Here is a 16,799-nt window from a genome sequence, read left to right on the forward strand (position 1 = left end):
GCTTCATATAGCTTAGCCGGAAGAGTATAAATGATGTTTATGCCTCATTTATAGTTGTGTAGCCTTGCAAGTAGGGAATTTGATGCTTAGGAATCACCATTCCATGTCGCGGACTCGATAGTGCGCAACCTTTGTGCATTTTGACGGAACGACCCATACGGACTAGGCCATTACCATTATTGCTTGGCCACGTCCTTGCAAACGAGTTTGGCTTAAGTTGATATGCCGTCGAGGATGAAAAACGGTGTGATTGATCACTATAGAGTAAATAAGGGTACTATGCAACAACAATGAGTTGCAACATTTCCGGTCCAGCACTTTGCCGCTCATATCATCTAATTGGGAGATGATTATGGCATTATGACCTCTCATATCATATGGCTCGGTAATGTAATGCACGAGATTATTGTGGCCACACTTGATGAGGCATGTTGCATTTCATTCCATGAATGCTCATACTTCCTATCAAGGCATTCGACATTGGCATGCACCATTAGCACATTGGTCATGACCAGGAAGGTAAGCTACAACGGTATGCAAGTAGCGGAACTTGCATAAGCCTAAGGAAAGTACTGCATGAGCCTGATTGATGCACCCTTGGCACGAGAAAGACAAGTTGATGCAGATGAGCAAGCTATAGCTTATCTAGAGGTTTAAAACTCGAGTGTCGTAATTTAGCTCAAGACGGGTCAAAATTGATTGGAAACGGACCAACGATCACGGTCTTGGAATTTTAGCCAAACTCTATCGTTTAGGGCCTCAAAAGGCCGTTTTTGCCATTTTAGGAATTTTTTTGTTTCCTTAATAAATTCTTAGTTAGGAGCCTGTTTGGGTCGTCGTTTGGGGCATATATTTTTATTTAGAGAGTACTTTCATTATGCCTGAATAAGACTCGATATTCAGTGATGTATGTAAGGTGTATCCGGCATGTCTTTCAAAGCTTTAAACCATTCGCAGAACAAGGGTAAGTTGGAATAGTGTGGAAGCTAAGTTGGCTGCATCATGCTCAACGAGCATGCTTGCAAGGGCTGCATTTGCCGAGTTTTAAGGCCCGATTTTTAGCATCAGAGTGGCGCATCGGGGAATTATGGCCTGCTAGCTATCGCGCTACAGAAAACACATGTTGTTTTATGTCGCAATGTGTATCATAGTGTGATTCTGAACGCTGGATGTAATATACTTTGACCTATAAATGGGTTGGTTTGTTTTGTAAATTGTGATGAGCCTGGTTCTTTTCTCATTTATTACAATCCCCGCACTGGAGAGAAAATATCGTGGATCAAAACAAGTACAAGTGAAGTATTTGTTAACAACTTTGGCCAGCAAAAAGCAGTTGATTCTGTTGAAAAGTTGAGGCTCAGCTACAGACATGTGTTGTGCGTATATTTGATGACTTTATATAAGAGTGTAATTTCGTGGAGTCGCAAAACCTCTGTCGTTGTTAGGCGTAAACTTATATGCGAGGTCTTCACAATAGGTGAGAATAAATGGAGAAAGATTGATGATCATCAAGCTCCACTCAGAATTTTAAGTGATGAAAAAATTGTTTATATGAATGGTTCTATATGTTGGATCCATTACCAAATATTCCAAAAAGAAACTAAAATCACTGTGTTTGATGTCGGAAGAGAGACATTTAGCGTGATCACTATCCCTGATTGCATCCCTAATGACATTCGGCGTTATACTAGAAAACTAATCAGTGAATTTGTAGAAGTCGATGGACATTTAGTTGTTTTAGTCCAAAAAGGAAATGACTGGCTCAAGTTATGGATTTATAATAATAATGACGATGATAATGCTGGTGGTAGTCATTGGATTAAAGAAACAATCCAAATACTTTTTCTAAGGCGTGAATTAAACAATTTATATTTTAAAGTCATTTTCGACAGGGTTCTAATAGTCATAAGATTTTGACAGAAACATCGAGAGTGTTTCCAGTATTATAATAAAAAAGTTAGAAAGTATAACAAAAATCGATGTGAGTCGGATCTTATTTTTCGTCCTATATAATATATTTTCACTTTTTAATTATAATACATGAGATATTCCCGGTATTTCTGTCCTCATGTTATGAATTTTATGACTACTAGGACTGTGTCGGTAACGACTTTAAAATTTAAATTGTTTAATTCACGACATGGACAAGGAATTTGGATTATTTCTTCGATCCAATGACCACCAACATTACGATCATTATCATTCCAAACCCTCAAGTTGATCCAGTCATCTCTTTCGTGGACTAAACAATTAAATTCCCATCTATCACTACTAATTCATAGATTAGCTCTCTACTGTCACGCCAAATGTTTATAGGGATAAATCAGGGATAATGATAACCCTAAATATTTCTCTTCCAACATCATACACAGTGATTTTAGTCCCCCTTCCGAGTATTCATTAATAGATCCAACATACAAAACCATTCACATAAACAATTTTGTCATCATTTAGAATTCTGAACGGAGTTGCGATCACCAATATTTTTCTATTTATTCGCACCTATTATGAAAATCGTACACATAAGTTTATGCCTCATGACAACAGAGGTTTTCGAACCCACGGAATTACACTATTGCATATAGTCATTGAATATAGACACAACACTATGTGTTGCTTAGTAGTTGGGTTATATCCAAATTCAAACACAAGTTTGTAGCCGAGTTTGTAGCCGAGCCTCAAATTTTCAGCAGAATCAACTTCTTCTTGTTAGCTAAAGTTGCTAACAAATTCTTCACTAGTACTTTTTTCGATTGGCGATTTTCTTTTTAGCGCAAGGATTATACATGAAAAAAGAACTAAACTTATCACAATTACAAAACTAACGAACCCATTTATGGATTGAAATAAATTGCATCTGACATTCAAAATCATGCATACACACTGCGACATAAAGCAACATCAGTGTTTTCTGAATGTGATGATCCCCTTTCATGGTCATCAAACCCTAAATCCTCTCGGAAGAATAAAATATTCATGATCTCTACTCGTCCAGGAAAATGAAATTGAGGTTTTGCGCCTAGAGAATGATAATTACGGCCATGTACGAAAGATTGGAAATAAAATAATACCTTTACATCGATGTGCTTCATGCAATTTGATTAAGCATCTGTCTTTGTTTGATTATGGATTTTCAATGTTTAGAAACACATCTAACCAAGATGCATTGCTAATTTAAATCTGATACAAGCTTAATGATCATGTTAAATAAGGGTTATAGTATGGATAAAAATGAAAGATGTTTAGAATAGGCAATGAATGTCATTTTCACAAATATTTGAGAATGTATCCAAAAACAAAACCTTAATTTCTTTAGATGATGCAATAAATTTTGGATGTTAAACATATAATAACAATTTTCCTGAAAATATTGTAATGGGTTACTCAACTCGATAATGATTGAATTTAAGTAAATTTTCTTTTATGCACTTTATACGAAATAATGAAAAATTATGCCGTATTACTTAATCATGATCTTTATTTTTATGTTTGAATGCAGCCAAAATTGACACTCAAATTAGAAAAATGAAGAGAAATGACATTAGACTCGCATTAAGAGGTAAAGTGATTCAGATCCAAAATTTATATTTTTCTTTTCAAAAGCTCGTTCATCGTATTTTTCCTCTTATTGTTTGGTAAAGTTTTTACAAAGTGTTTTTTATGTAAAGCAATTCCAAAATTCCTCACTTTTAAAAGCCGGGGAGGAGGAGGAGCTTTTAAAAGCTTCAAAAGCAAAAGTTATGGTCTCACACTAATTTTGTATCTTATTTTCTTTTTCTATCCTTATTTCATTTTATAAATTACAAAAATTACCCTTAAATTTATATATATATATATATATATATATATATATATATATATATATATACACATCAATATTTTATTCGTTAAAGTGATTAAATTTTTTAATACACCATTCCTGAACCATAACCGCACTACTTACGGCTGATATAAATTCCATATGCCAAGGTGCACAACGTCGGACTCGTAAACTTCGCATAACAAGATCTAAATTTATTTAATATTGTCAATTATTAATATATGGTGATAAATTCCTTAAGGCAACAATGAAAAAAACTATTAATATTGAAATGTAGAGGTTATTACTATTTATAACTAGTCTGAATTAGAACCGTAACTTTTTATTAATATATACTAGAAGTTACTAACACATAGAGTATCAATTTAGGGAGGTTCTACTGAAATTATTAATCCATCCAATATTCTGGTTATTTAATGACAAAAAAGAAAATTTATTCTAATCCGAAAAAATTAGAATAAAACTATTTCAATGGATATGTCTATTTTTATTATTTGCTACAACAATTTAGCGAATCTAACATTTTACGAAACACAATTTAATCAGTTTTAGCTTTTAGTTTATACTTTACCAAATGTTCAATTGTTTTTTTTTTTTCACACAACACAGGAACAAACGCTTCTATAAAAAAGCACAGCCTAAGATGCACCGGAAGTGAAAAAAACAGCAGTGATTAATATAGCAAAAGAACTCACTTGATTGGTATCATCATCCAGGTTTTCAGCAACAATTGCAGAAGCATTATCTACAGGCATAGCAATCTGGTCCGCAGCATTTCATCTTCTGGTTCAGAACTCTTTCCCTCGAACCTACCAACACCTCTATGCTAATCCTCGAACTCATCACTAATTTCGCCACCTGCATCAACGTACTGATCTAGTAACTCTTAGGCGTAATATAAAAAATAAATAAAATTTTCAGAAATTAGTACTTCCCCAAAAGCCATGATTTCATCAACGCGTTCTTCTAAAGATTCAATCTGTTCACCAAATCTCTCTGCAGGTGATGCTGATGCGGATAATCCCCAGGTTTTCATGGTCAAGACCCAATCTATCCATTATGGCATCAAGTTTTTCCATCGGAATCGCGATCAAAAGGAGGCAAGAGTACATAAATCTATGTCGACCCGAGCTTTGAGTATGCTTCATGAACTTCACAAATCTCATCTTGCAGATAACCATCTTGTAAAGAAGAAGAAGATATGGCTTCTGATGACCATCTTGTAAATGGGTTTCTTCGTAAGACCGATCTGCACAAATAAAATCTTTCTTGAAGAAGAAGGGAAAACCTAATAATTACCGGAGGAGGAGATGAAAAACGCGAGGAGGGGATACTTATATACATTTGGTATGTAATGAATTACGGTATGCGCATACGGCATACTTATTTGCATTTGGTATGTAATGAATTAGGATCATGCCCATTGCCCAGGACAATTTTGGAAACAAGATGTCCGTCAGTGCTGCGGGTACCAACAGTACAAAACCACGGTGCATACTTAGTACAGTTTGCTGAGATGGGCCAGAGTTGGCAGCTCCTTACAGAAATTGAAAAGTAGATGCATTTTCAATAAAAAGCCCTGTTTTATTACAGGAAAGAGCAAAATTACATTCCAATAGATCTCAAACAGATGCGGAACAGTACATAAGCATTAGTGATGTTTCACAGCTTGCTCATTATGATGGTGTTCAAAATTATATGTGTACACAACAAGAGGACTTCTCACAGTGTGGTTTCCATCTGACCAGAGCGATTTCAACATAGTCGAATGCATCTCCTGCAACGGACGATGAATGACTTTCTTTGAGTTAGTGACTTAAAAGATAAGACGTCGGGGTTTACAGTTACATTGATCCTATCACTGTCTGCCCTGATTGTCGCATGATATGTGGAATTTGGATTCCCAACATTTGTCACTGTCCTTCTAAATGTCAACTTGAAAGGCTTGTGAGCTACAATATGTGCACCCAGTGAAGGGTAATTTTACTGGGACAACTGCGGTTGGTGATAAGTCGAATGTTCTTTGCATCTAAACCTACATTGCAAAGCATACTGATGTAGTCTTCTGTATATGTGTGGTACACAAGACCAGGATTTATGGCCTTCAATGGATCGATCTGGCCAGACCCGTAGGAAACTTCGCGTCCAGGATCCCCAGTATGAATCATGTCAAACGCAGTGGTCATTAAGGCAGATTTGATGAAGGAAGCAGGCCAATCTGGATGGAATGATTTAACATAAGCCGCTGCTCCTGCTGCGTGAGGACATGACATCGATGTAATTAACGATTCCGTCACAATCTTCCTTGTATGTAAGTAATTACTTACCTGGTGCTGTTGAAATAAGATTTGACATTTCACCAGCTTTGCCGCTTAATTGAGTAGCACTCATAGGATAAACCGCAGAACCATCGTCAGATAATTCGTTGTCTATAAAGACTGTTCCGATAGCACCAGAATTCAGATCTTCTGCCCCCCGTAAACCAGATCACATATAAGTATTTTCCCCTTCACCAACTTCCTGTCTAAACATTGTTGACCACAGCGTCTGAAAATGTTATGGAGCATGTCGTTAAGAATCTGGAACTGGAGGAGCTCGATTTCTACTAGTAATTAGCTAGGTACGTAGGATTCAGTATTAACTTACCGAACTGATGCGTTTGAACATTTACCGTTTGAAACATTGTCACCATATACAGAGGGAATTTAGTTCCATTCAAGTTGAAAGCATTAACTCCATTTCCCTGTCAGATAAAAAAAAAATTAAAAAGGTGCAGAGGCTTAGAGACTTTTTCTCACAGTATGTGTTCATAGACTTATTTGCATTTGACATTTAATGAATTAGAGTTAAGGGCATACCACAAGGGTCTTTCCATTTCCCAGGACAACTTTGGTAACAAGGTGGCGGTCAGTGATGGTCGCACCCACGGTAAACATCCACGGTGCGGTGCTAAGTACAGTTTGCGAAGAGCCAGTGTTGCCAGCTCCCTGTGAAGTTAAGATATCTTTCTCAATTGCGTGAAACGCACCAATAGCATATGGATCCTCGTAAAATACAGTAGGAGGCCAAGAACGCATGGATAAGGAGAGTATATCAACTCCATCTGCTATTGCATCATCAAATCCTGCCAAAATGTCATGGGAATAGCATTCGTCTTCTAGCCTTGACCGGCAGACTTTGTATACAGCAATTCTTGCAGAGGGAACTGCTCCTCTTGCAGTTCCCTTGGATACATCATAGAAGCTAGCATCTTTGATCATGTTTCCAGCGGCGATTGATGCGGTATGAGTCCCGTGACCTTTAATATCCCTAGCACTAGGAAACGAGTCCCCAACTTCTTTAGCATAAACTCTAGCCCCAATTAACTTGATGCATACACAAAAATGCAAGAAATTAGAAATATTTAGAGAGTTAAAGAAGGTTCAGTGCCAAAAAAGTATGGGGGAATTATTTACTTGTTGCAGGTGAAGTTTTGGCCTCCTGCACAGACACCTTTCCACTTCTTAGGAGGAGGACCAAATCCTTCATCTGAGAAACTCGCGGACTCTGGCCAAATTCCACTATCAATCACTCCAACGATAGTATCACTCTCTACTGTATGAACTCGCTTCGCTGTCTCCATGATCTCGTGGTTTGAAGTTGATGTCTCTCGCTTGGAAATACAGACGCTATACCCTCCATTTCTGCACACACACACAGACACGGTCATGTTTCTTTAATTTGTTATCCAAAAGTGAGTTATAATACCAGTGGAGATACTAGTTAATGAGTTACCTGAAAGCTTTTGAACTTCCTGTTCAGTGAGTTTCGCTGCAAATCCATTGAAACTTCTCTTATAACTATGAGCGATTACATCCGTCGCCAAGCTACGTATATGTGCAACAATCAAAAACATTCAAGGCTTATTAGAAATCAATAGAATACACTTTTTCTTTTCTGCAAGCAAATCCATTGTGCACAACTTGTTATGATACCAACCTGTTCTCTTCAAGAATCTCTTGTAAAATGCTATGGTATTGAGTTTCACTTGGAAGACTACCCATGTAAACCTGCATCCATAATCAAAACTGTAAGAAAAATATTTGTAATACAGATTAGAGAAATATTTTCTATACCTTTCTGTCATCATGAAGAGCAAAGCAAGTGTGGGTTATGGAGGCTAAAACAAAAAAAAAAATACAAATGAAGGAGGAGAAATGAAGAAACCAGCCATGGTTGCTGGTTAATTTCTGAATTCAAGGTTTTAGATATGTAAGAGACGAAAAGAAGCTAACAAGTGCAGCAAAACAAGAAGGACAGGCTGACCACCAATCACAAATGTTCTTGATATATATATATATATCCTTTGCTACAATGCTGCCCGAATAAAATGTAAATTTCCTCTCTTCTTTTCTGTTACATGTTGCTTTAACCAAATTGAGTGGGTGTTGGCGTTTTGCTTTTTGAAAATTCAAGGTTGGATCCAGCTAATTTCCCAAGCACAATTTAACCTTCCTTCAAGTCCCAAACTTGCTTTTAGGGTTGTTTGTTGATAGCATCCTTCTCACAACGGACTTGCTTTAGTTTACATCACTATGAAAAGAAGTAGCAAAATGTGGCTCACGGCCAAACTTGGTAACATTGGAGCCAAGGAAGCATCCAGGAACGTCCCTGGACTAGTGTATTGAATAAGCCGGCCCCCATTTGAGATTGCTTTTTTTTCTTTTCTTTTCCTTTTTTTCGTGTAATGCACTTTGTAACAAAAACTTTTGCTCAAAGATGTGTTTTGGTAAAAAAAAAAAAAGAATCATGGGGTAACTTTAATCCTTATTGATATTGTTCTAGTTATCTCAATGTTAACCTAAAACACTAACTACATAGTAGTGTTTATGTCCAATTTTTCAAGTTTAATTTCAAATCAATAATCCAAATTGTTATATGTTCAAGCAAATCCATGGGAATTTGAATCTCCAAACAAAAATGTTCTTATCTTGTGCTGGTTAGAGCATTTTTTATCTATCAGCGTCACAACCAGCAATGTGGCATATGCACTCAAAAGATTAAAACTTTGTCTAAATTTGTTGGTTCCTTACAACCGTGTGTGCATATATATATATTCTAATTGTTGTTATACTACTAGATCATACAAGCAGACTCTCACGCTAATTCTTTCATGAAAAAAATAACACAAACATGCATAAATATGGGTTTAGGTCCAAGGCGCCCGCCGGTCATAAATATAATCACAAAGTATATATGGCACTAGCTAGAATTAAGGGAAAACGAAATTTCAAGAAATTCATTCATATCAATTCAATGGAGAAATTACCTTTAGAAATCACAGAAAACATACTTTCTAGGTTACCAATAGCCTTGCGATTGCAATGCAGAGAAGTATGCGGAACATGGCGTACTTTGATGCCTAAACCTAAGATGGGTTTACTTTACAAGGTTTCAGCCCGTAATAAGGCCGGTGAATTTGAAGCACGATTCTACTTTTCAAAACACAGTAGTGATAAGGTTAGTGCTAAACATGTCGATGATGATGACTACTTCGAAACACTTACAAAGCTAGACCACGGCTTAATCATCCCACCATCTGCTTTCAAAAGTTTCATGGTTGGTTCTTGCAACGGTTTGGCTTGTTATGCTTACAACCAGATCTTCCACTTCGACTACGATGAAACAAAAGTCTATGTTTGCAATCCTGTCACCGGAGAGCAGCACATTCAGCTTCCGATTACTATTAAATGGGACATCAGTACTTATGGGAGGAGGAAAAACACGATTGGATTCGGTTACATTCGTTCTAGTTACAAGGTTGTTAGTATCTGCGTGGATTCTTCGCAGCCTGCAAATGTCCAGGTGTATACCCTCGGGGGTGGTGGTACTGGGTGGAGAAACAAAAGTATTATGGTTAAACAAGGCGATATGCCTTGCTTGGGTTTTTTTTACCATCAGTGGGTGTTTTTGCGGGTGGAGCTCTTTACTGGATGGATCAATCCAATGGACTGCAACCAAAAAGGATTCTTGCTTTTGATTTGGAACAGGAGAGGTTTGAATTGCACCCATCAATACCTTTTCTTTTATGTGACAGTAGCTGTGTCAGGATCATGGAATTGAGAGGGAATTTGTGTCTCCTAGAAGTAGTTCCAAGTAAACATGTCGTTATTTGGGAGTCCACGTATAGGAAGACTGTCAAATGTACACAAAAACAGCACAGGGTCGACGATTCGGATTGGCTTAAGAAGTTTAGTATAGCATGGGAAGACTACGGCTGCATGTTTGAGCCATTTGCATTATCAAATAGCGAAAAAGGTTTGTTGTGGTACAATGTGATTGTCTCTTGTTATGACTCTGAAACTAATACTTTGAGAAAGGCAGATGAGATTTTGAAGAAACTCAAGGATGATTTTTATAAAGTGGTATTTACCACCACTCAAGCAACTCCTCACGTTAATAGCCTCGTTTCGTGCTCCTGAGAAGATAGAAAAATTTACTGCTACTTAGATATATCCCTTGTTACAATATGCTGCTCGAAAAATGTAGATTCCCTCTCTTCTATTTTTGGTACTTGTTGCTTTAACAAAATTGAGTGGGTTTGAGCGTTTTGCTTTTGAAAATTCTTTGAAACTAATAAACACAATTGGATCCAGCTAATTTCGCAAAAACAACTTAACGCGCGTATTAGTTACTACTTTGCTCAAAATGGATGTTTTCATCTTCCTGCAAGTCCAAACTTGTTTTTACATGTTTGTTTGTTAATAGCATCCTTCTCAAAATGCTTCTTTTGTTATGGACTTGCTTTTGCCATTTTATGCCTGCTAGTTCGCATCAGCTGTCAAAAGCTCATTATGAAAAGAATTAGCTACTGTTAGAAATGTGGTTGCTGCCAAACTTGATATATATATGATGATATTTGCAAAAATAATTAAAAAAATTAGGTCATGTTTGGTATAGTTTTCAAAAACAGTTTTCTGTTTTTAAAAACAGAGAAAACAGAAAACAGGAGAAAACGCGTTTGGTAAGGACATTTTCAGAAAATGTTTTCTATCTATTTTCTGTTTTTAAAAACAAAAAAATGAAAACAACAAATTATTGTTTTCTGTGTTTTCTCTTTTTTTCTTTTCTTTATTCTTTTTTTCTTTTCAGAACAAAGTAAGAGATGGGGAATGACTGCAAGTGAGTCATGGCTAATATCACTATCTCTTAGACGAATCTTTACATTTGATCCGATTTATTTGGTTTTCCTTGTTTTCAAAAACAATTTACCAAACAATTTTTAGAAAATGAAAACAAGGAAAAAAGGGTATGTTTTTAAAACAGTGGAAAACTATTTTTGAAAACTGTTTTTCAAAACTGTACCAAACAGGCTCTAAACTTTTGTCTAAATTACAACCGTCTATATATTCTAATTGTTGGTTATGATAAAAATGTACGAACAAAACAGAAATAAATAAGGTCATCTCTCACGCTAATTTTTTCATGGAAAAAATAATACAAAGTGACTAAGACATGCACATAGATTGAATAACCTATGTGCAATATTAGTAATTTGTTTTTATGGGGTACATAAAGGAACACCCAATATATATTGCAAATTGTCTGGTAAGAATGTAAAGAACTCTAAATTGCAATTTGCATGCACACATGCTTTCTGATGTCACAAGAGGCGATGCTGTTTTTTACTGCTTATATATATATTGATTTTAAGAGATCAAATAACACAGAAATGGCATCCATGACACTTCTCAATTACATTTGCAGGCACAAAAGCCATGAATTAGTATTAAAACAAGCACCCAAAATTGGAGCAATCCACCGGACTTGCACACTACAGTTATAAATTGCGTTCCATGGCTAAGCATTAGCAATATCAAGTTTGATAAGTCAAGACATGGATATAAATTTGAAGCATCAATTGTGCAGATAGCTATGGGTCCTATTTGCTTAAAATTATCACAGATTCTCGAATTTTTCTGAAACTTGTCTGAATACGTCAGATAGGTGATGGAAGAAATAATGTTAGCTAAGGTGATGAAAACAGGTTAATTCGTCTATAATATACATTGCACAAATATCAAAAGCTGCTGCAAAGACCAGATAAACTCCAAAGAATCTTGCTAGCAAAACAGGAGAGATATATTTCTGCAAATGTTGTGTCTATTCAAGGCTTCCTCGTTATCAACGTTTTGCTATTTCCTTTCTTTTCAATGACAATATCGAATCACCTAACTCCTGAAACAATTTTACAAGGGACAAAGTAGCATCACTCATAAAAAATAAGGAACAGTTGACCTGGGACCTCTCATTTGGTTGTTCTCTTCAGTCTCTGTAAAGAATTTGACTTCTCTCTCCTGCAATCATCAAGAAAGAAGGAAAAAAAGATCTCATTAAAGGATACAGATGATTCCTTTTTTGCATGCATTATTGCGCATAGAAGACAGCCCAAATAATAAGCTTTAAAACTAGTTCAGCGTATTTGCCGACTTATTTACTTGATCAAAAGCTATGGCGAATTCCATCATGTGAACCGTACAACAAACCACCTTACAGAACCATCTTATCTGAACTTTCATATATTCATCAACTCCACAAGTCTTTAGGCACAATTTTCTTCTAGACGTAGTTGCTTACAATTCATGTTCTAGACGTTGTGGCTTACAATTCATGTCTAATTTTGCATGAGCAACATGTATTATAGAAAAGGGGTTGTATGAGCATGAAACTCAACAAGACAGCCCAAATAAGCTCTAAAACTAGTCATACCAATCACATATATGCCCAAATGAAAAACAGTCAATTCCAAGTACTGGTCAACTGTACATTAAGCGTATTTGCCAACTTATTTACTTAAACAAAAGCAATGACGCATTCCATCATGTGAACCCTACAACAAACCACCTTACAGAGCCATCTTATCTGAACTTTCATATTCATCAACTCAACAAGTCTTTAGGCACAAGTTTCTTCTAGACGCAGTGGCTTACAATTCATGTTCTAGACGTTGTGGCTCACAGTTCATATCTAATTTTGCATGAGCAACATGTATTATAGAAAAGGGGTTGTCTGAGCATGCGAAAGTTCAGTGATTTGATTTCCTAATGTTAATTATAGATCATTTAGGAAAAAGGTTCCAGGTTGTACCATATTCTCATTGAAGCTCAATATAGAAGCCACATTTCCACATCGATAACAATAATTTGGCGCCGACCACACCTGCAATGGCCATAAAAGAACTCTCAGTTGAGCCCCTATTATAATTAGAAACAAGAAGTTTGAGTCTAACTCTGCAAGAACCAATCAGCAACCATCAACTAATTTATAAATAAAAAACTTTGCAACTTACGGTTACAAGGCCTTTATCTTGAAACATATACTTGAGACCTTCTTGTACAAGCTGGTGTGCCCGGCAAACCAGATCTAGATTGTTTAAGTGATTGAACTGCATAAAAATGGAATAGTTTGCTATTTCAGCAGATAATTCTACGCAAATATTTATTGTCACAATTAAACTTTAATTAGAAATTGAAAAAGTTGTTTTATATGTATAGGTAGAGAGAAGATGTTGTTATTTACCTCAGTTGTCACTCGAGATCCAAAAAGCCAACCTGCACCTCTCGGACTAACTGCCCATGTTTCAATCTCTTCAGGGTCACTCCACATTAGATCACAGAATGGCCCTTCATGAGGGATTTCACAATTTCGCTCTATCACTCTCATCTATTTCTCATAAACAGATTGAATAGGAAAAACCATTGATTTTTAGAGCAGTAAGAATAAAATATAAATTAGAGATGTATACACAGAGGAATAGAACAGAAAGAAAACTCGGAAGGAACTGATATCTTAATCAAATAGAAAACAACATAACCAAAGCCAACAAAGGATAAACCTGATCAACTGTTCGAACATCAGGAGAAAGACCACCATGGACGCATAGCACCTAATACATACAAAAGGCAAACACAAACAAGTTAATATAGACACAGTTCAACATGGAGTCATGTATAGATAGAGAGAAGAAGGCAATACCGTTCCATCTATAATTGCTGAAAGTGTAAGGTAGTCAAAAACATCTGTGCAGTACCGCCACGCATTGGCATTTCCATACTTCCTCTGGCACTCATCATAAAAACCATAAACCTGACAAAGTTCAGAAAAGGTATTATGTTAGAAGTTGTAGGCTTGTAGCGCAATCAGATAATACATGTCTGCCGACCATGAAATATTCTCATACCCATGGTGTTCCTTATTTGAATGATTCGACAGAAACATCTCTATTAAACAACGCAATTTAGATACACAAAGGCCTCAATCTAATGTCCTAGATAGTCGAGAGTTTTGGTTTCTTAGATGTGTATGCTATATAAGATAATACAAATCTCCCAGATCCTATATTACCAATTATATTGAGGTACACACTTTTGGGGAAGAATAGTTGCAATAAGGTAAGATTCTCCTAACCAATAAGTATAGATCATTTACTTTTTTCTAATTAACACCTAAAACATATTTCAAGTAATGCACACAGAATCATGCGGTGGAGATACATGCAGGCTTTTTAATTTGACCGTGAGATCCTCACGCATGGCCTAGTACGTTGATTGGCAGTTGCAAAAGTTAGTAACACGGATACTTATAAGTTTGAGCATGAAAAGAATAGGCTAAGACAAAACCCCGTGGGTTCACAGTCAACAGAAAAGCATCTTATAGTGTTTTCATGAAGGTAAGATGCGGTGAGGATGTTCAAACTAGGAACATATGTACTTATTATTTGGTACTTCAGTAAGTAATATAGTAATATACACTCAAATGGCATATTACAAGCAGAACAGGCCACCTGAATGGATAGTCAATATCAAAACTAGGTTTCAGATCACCAAAATTCCCAATAATTAGTTGATTATTCTTAGAAACCCTTTTATAAAAAAACTATTGTTCTGGATATCTAGAAGTAGAAAATAAAAACATGCGACTTGAGCCAACCCTCAATAGAAGATCCTAAGAGAACATATCGAAAAAATTATGCATATTCCTAACTGATAAGTCCAATTGTCTCTAGATCACCTTAATGCCTAATAGAAGCATACCTGAGTAAGCTGTCTGCTTTCATGGTTTCCACGCAATAAAGTTATATGAGCAGGGTATCTGGTAAATGAAAGAAACACCACCACAAGAAGATCAATTTGTTAACATTATAAAAATATATATATGAGCTTCAGTGCTTCACTCTGAAGGTAAAAGTGTGTGTGACGAGTATACCTTGCTTTAAGAAGTAGAAGAATTGTAAAAACTTCAAGACTGTTGTACCCACGATCAACAAAGTCACCCTGACAGGGACTTAAGAAGACTTCATATTTGCAATAACGAGCATATGCTATATTCAAAGTATTCAAAGAACAAGTATAAATTTTACCATAAATATATAATTTGTTTCGGGCACATGACCTCCTGTTTGGAACAGTTTCATTAGATCATGAAACTGGCCATGGATATCACCACAAACAGTGACTGGACTATGTACTGGCTGAACATTTGATTCCTCAATAAGTATCTCTTTGACCTGTTCAATACACACAAACCAATATAAGAGAACGAAAAAAACGAGCACATACAAGCATACAGCTACTAAAATCCTAACATGCTGTTAAAGAAATAAACCAATGTGTTCATTAACATCACTGCCTTGCACTAGACTACATTTTCCACCAAAGCTTTGCTAAACAAGACCACAAGATGGATAAATTACACTTAATTCGACTCTAAAAGAAGTTGAGTAGCAAAATTGGATTCGTTTGAGAACCCGGGTATAATTGTACGCAACGTAACAATGTGAAATACTTAACATCAAGAAACGCTTCATTGAAAGTACCCAAATTTGTATCTGGTAACATAACAAGAAACAACTTTTTGTGGTTCAACCTCATTGAAAGAACCCAAAAGTAATTGAATTTTTAGGGTTTAATATAAACCCAAAGAATCCAAATAAAAAACCATCCATTTCTTCACACGTAAAAAGCTTACAGAAAAACCCAATGATGAGAATACCCAATCACGAAATCTTGCAAACTAAGAAACCCTAAAGAAAAGTCAGGACAATATCAATAAACCCTAACACATTAAAACCCAGAGAAGAAAAGAAAAAAGGGGGAGAGGGCTTACGAATTCACATAGAAGTTGAAGCTCATCTTCCATTAAATGTTGGCCTTCTTTAACTTTAGTAATCCAGAGATCTAGATCCATGGCGACGATATCTCCAAGAGTAGACAGAAAAAAGTTTATAGAAAAGATTTCAAAAAGAAATTAAGCGAAAAGTTAAAAGAGAGAAGAGGAGGGGGGTAGAATAGATTCAACAGATTGAATCTTCTTCTACTGCTTCTTCTTTTTTAGTATAAAATAAATAACGGTACTTTTTAAACGGAGTTCAATGCAGTGTTTAGTTTTATACCCCAAAATCCAAAGATGGGAACTAATCACAAAGATTGCTTCATTAATACAAGTCCGTTTTTGTAAAACCTAATCTACAAGAGGAAAATAATGGTTGACTTTGTTTTGACCTTGTTGACTTCTTAAATTTTTAGCGCGTTTGGATACCAGAAGTCAGAAACAAAAGTCAGAAGTAAAATGATTTTATTCCGCAAAAATTTAACTTGTTTGTTTTTAGAAGTCGGTTTGAATTTTATACCCGAATTGGATAGCGCATAATATGTCTCACACCCTAGCTTTCGACTTATTAGCTTATAGAAGTTAATAAATAGCTTATAAAATTCACTTCCAAACAGGCTCCGGGAGCAGAAGTCATAAACAAAAGTATTTTGTTTCACATAAAATTATATTTTTCTGTTTTTAAAAATCTTTCAACTTTTACAGCGAAACAAACTTCTTAATTTATGACTTCTAGAAATTAAAAAGTAATTTCTGGATGTGATTCCAAACTGACTCGTTAATATTTGAAGGCTACACAAAAACATGGACACCAAAATGGCGTGTATTTTTA

General features: G+C 35.8%; 3 protein-coding genes and 1 pseudogene across 3 annotated transcripts; 1 reads left to right on the top strand and 3 right to left on the bottom strand.

Annotated features, from left to right (window-relative positions):
• Positions 1–5,674: 5,674 nt before the first annotated feature.
• Positions 5,675–6,279, bottom strand: LOC113299638 (subtilisin-like protease SBT4.3). Its single transcript, XM_026548700.1, has 2 exons — positions 6,148–6,279; positions 5,675–6,074 (listed from the first exon to the last, which is right to left on the bottom strand). Exons 1-2 carry the CDS (start codon positions 6,209–6,211, stop codon positions 5,773–5,775), a joined length of 366 nt encoding a protein of 121 aa, XP_026404485.1. The 5' UTR covers positions 6,212–6,279; the 3' UTR covers positions 5,675–5,772.
• Positions 6,232–8,105, bottom strand: LOC113293379 (annotated as a pseudogene).
• A 950-nt stretch (positions 8,106–9,055) lies between these two features.
• Positions 9,056–10,281, top strand: LOC113295994 (putative F-box protein At2g02030). Its single transcript, XM_026544317.1, has 2 exons — positions 9,056–9,707; positions 9,761–10,281. Exons 1-2 carry the CDS (start codon positions 9,056–9,058, stop codon positions 10,279–10,281), a joined length of 1,173 nt encoding a protein of 390 aa, XP_026400102.1.
• A 1,444-nt stretch (positions 10,282–11,725) lies between these two features.
• On the bottom strand, positions 11,726–16,258 carry LOC113299639 (phytochrome-associated serine/threonine-protein phosphatase-like). The gene is made up of 10 exons (XM_026548701.1): positions 15,965–16,258; positions 15,219–15,365; positions 15,065–15,132; positions 14,893–14,950; positions 13,835–13,945; positions 13,695–13,745; positions 13,379–13,522; positions 13,149–13,244; positions 12,947–13,018; positions 11,726–12,156 (listed from the first exon to the last, which is right to left on the bottom strand). Exons 1-10 carry the CDS (start codon positions 16,043–16,045, stop codon positions 12,073–12,075), a joined length of 912 nt encoding a protein of 303 aa, XP_026404486.1. The 5' UTR covers positions 16,046–16,258; the 3' UTR covers positions 11,726–12,072.
• Positions 16,259–16,799: the final 541 nt, after the last annotated feature.

This window comes from Papaver somniferum, chromosome 7 (assembly GCF_003573695.1).
Source record: "Papaver somniferum cultivar HN1 chromosome 7, ASM357369v1, whole genome shotgun sequence".
Classification (NCBI taxonomy): Eukaryota; Viridiplantae; Streptophyta; class Magnoliopsida; order Ranunculales; family Papaveraceae; genus Papaver; species Papaver somniferum.

What these genes read in the sequence shown, in the direction of transcription:
- LOC113299638 (XM_026548700.1), bottom strand. Translation starts at nt 6,211, where the DNA reads ATGAGTGCTACTCAATTAAGCGGCAAAGCTGGTGAAATGTCAAATCTT. An exon ending in TCTTATTTCAACAGCACCAG is followed by an intron (nt 6,075 to 6,147) that starts GTAAGTAATTAC and finishes GTCCTCACGCAG; the next exon opens with CAGGAGCAGCGGCTTATGTT.
- LOC113299639 (XM_026548701.1), bottom strand. Translation starts at nt 16,045, where the DNA reads ATGGATCTAGATCTCTGGATTACTAAAGTTAAAGAAGGCCAACATTTA. An exon ending in ATGTTCGAACAGTTGATCAG is followed by an intron (nt 13,523 to 13,694) that starts GTTTATCCTTTG and finishes TATGAGAAATAG; the next exon opens with ATGAGAGTGATAGAGCGAAA. An exon ending in TGAGCTTCAATGAGAATATG is followed by an intron (nt 12,157 to 12,946) that starts GTACAACCTGGA and finishes TGATGATTGCAG; the next exon opens with GAGAGAGAAGTCAAATTCTT.
- LOC113295994 (XM_026544317.1), top strand. Translation starts at nt 9,056, where the DNA reads ATGGCACTAGCTAGAATTAAGGGAAAACGAAATTTCAAGAAATTCATT. An exon ending in TACTGGGTGGAGAAACAAAA is followed by an intron (nt 9,708 to 9,760) that starts GTATTATGGTTA and finishes TTTTACCATCAG; the next exon opens with TGGGTGTTTTTGCGGGTGGA.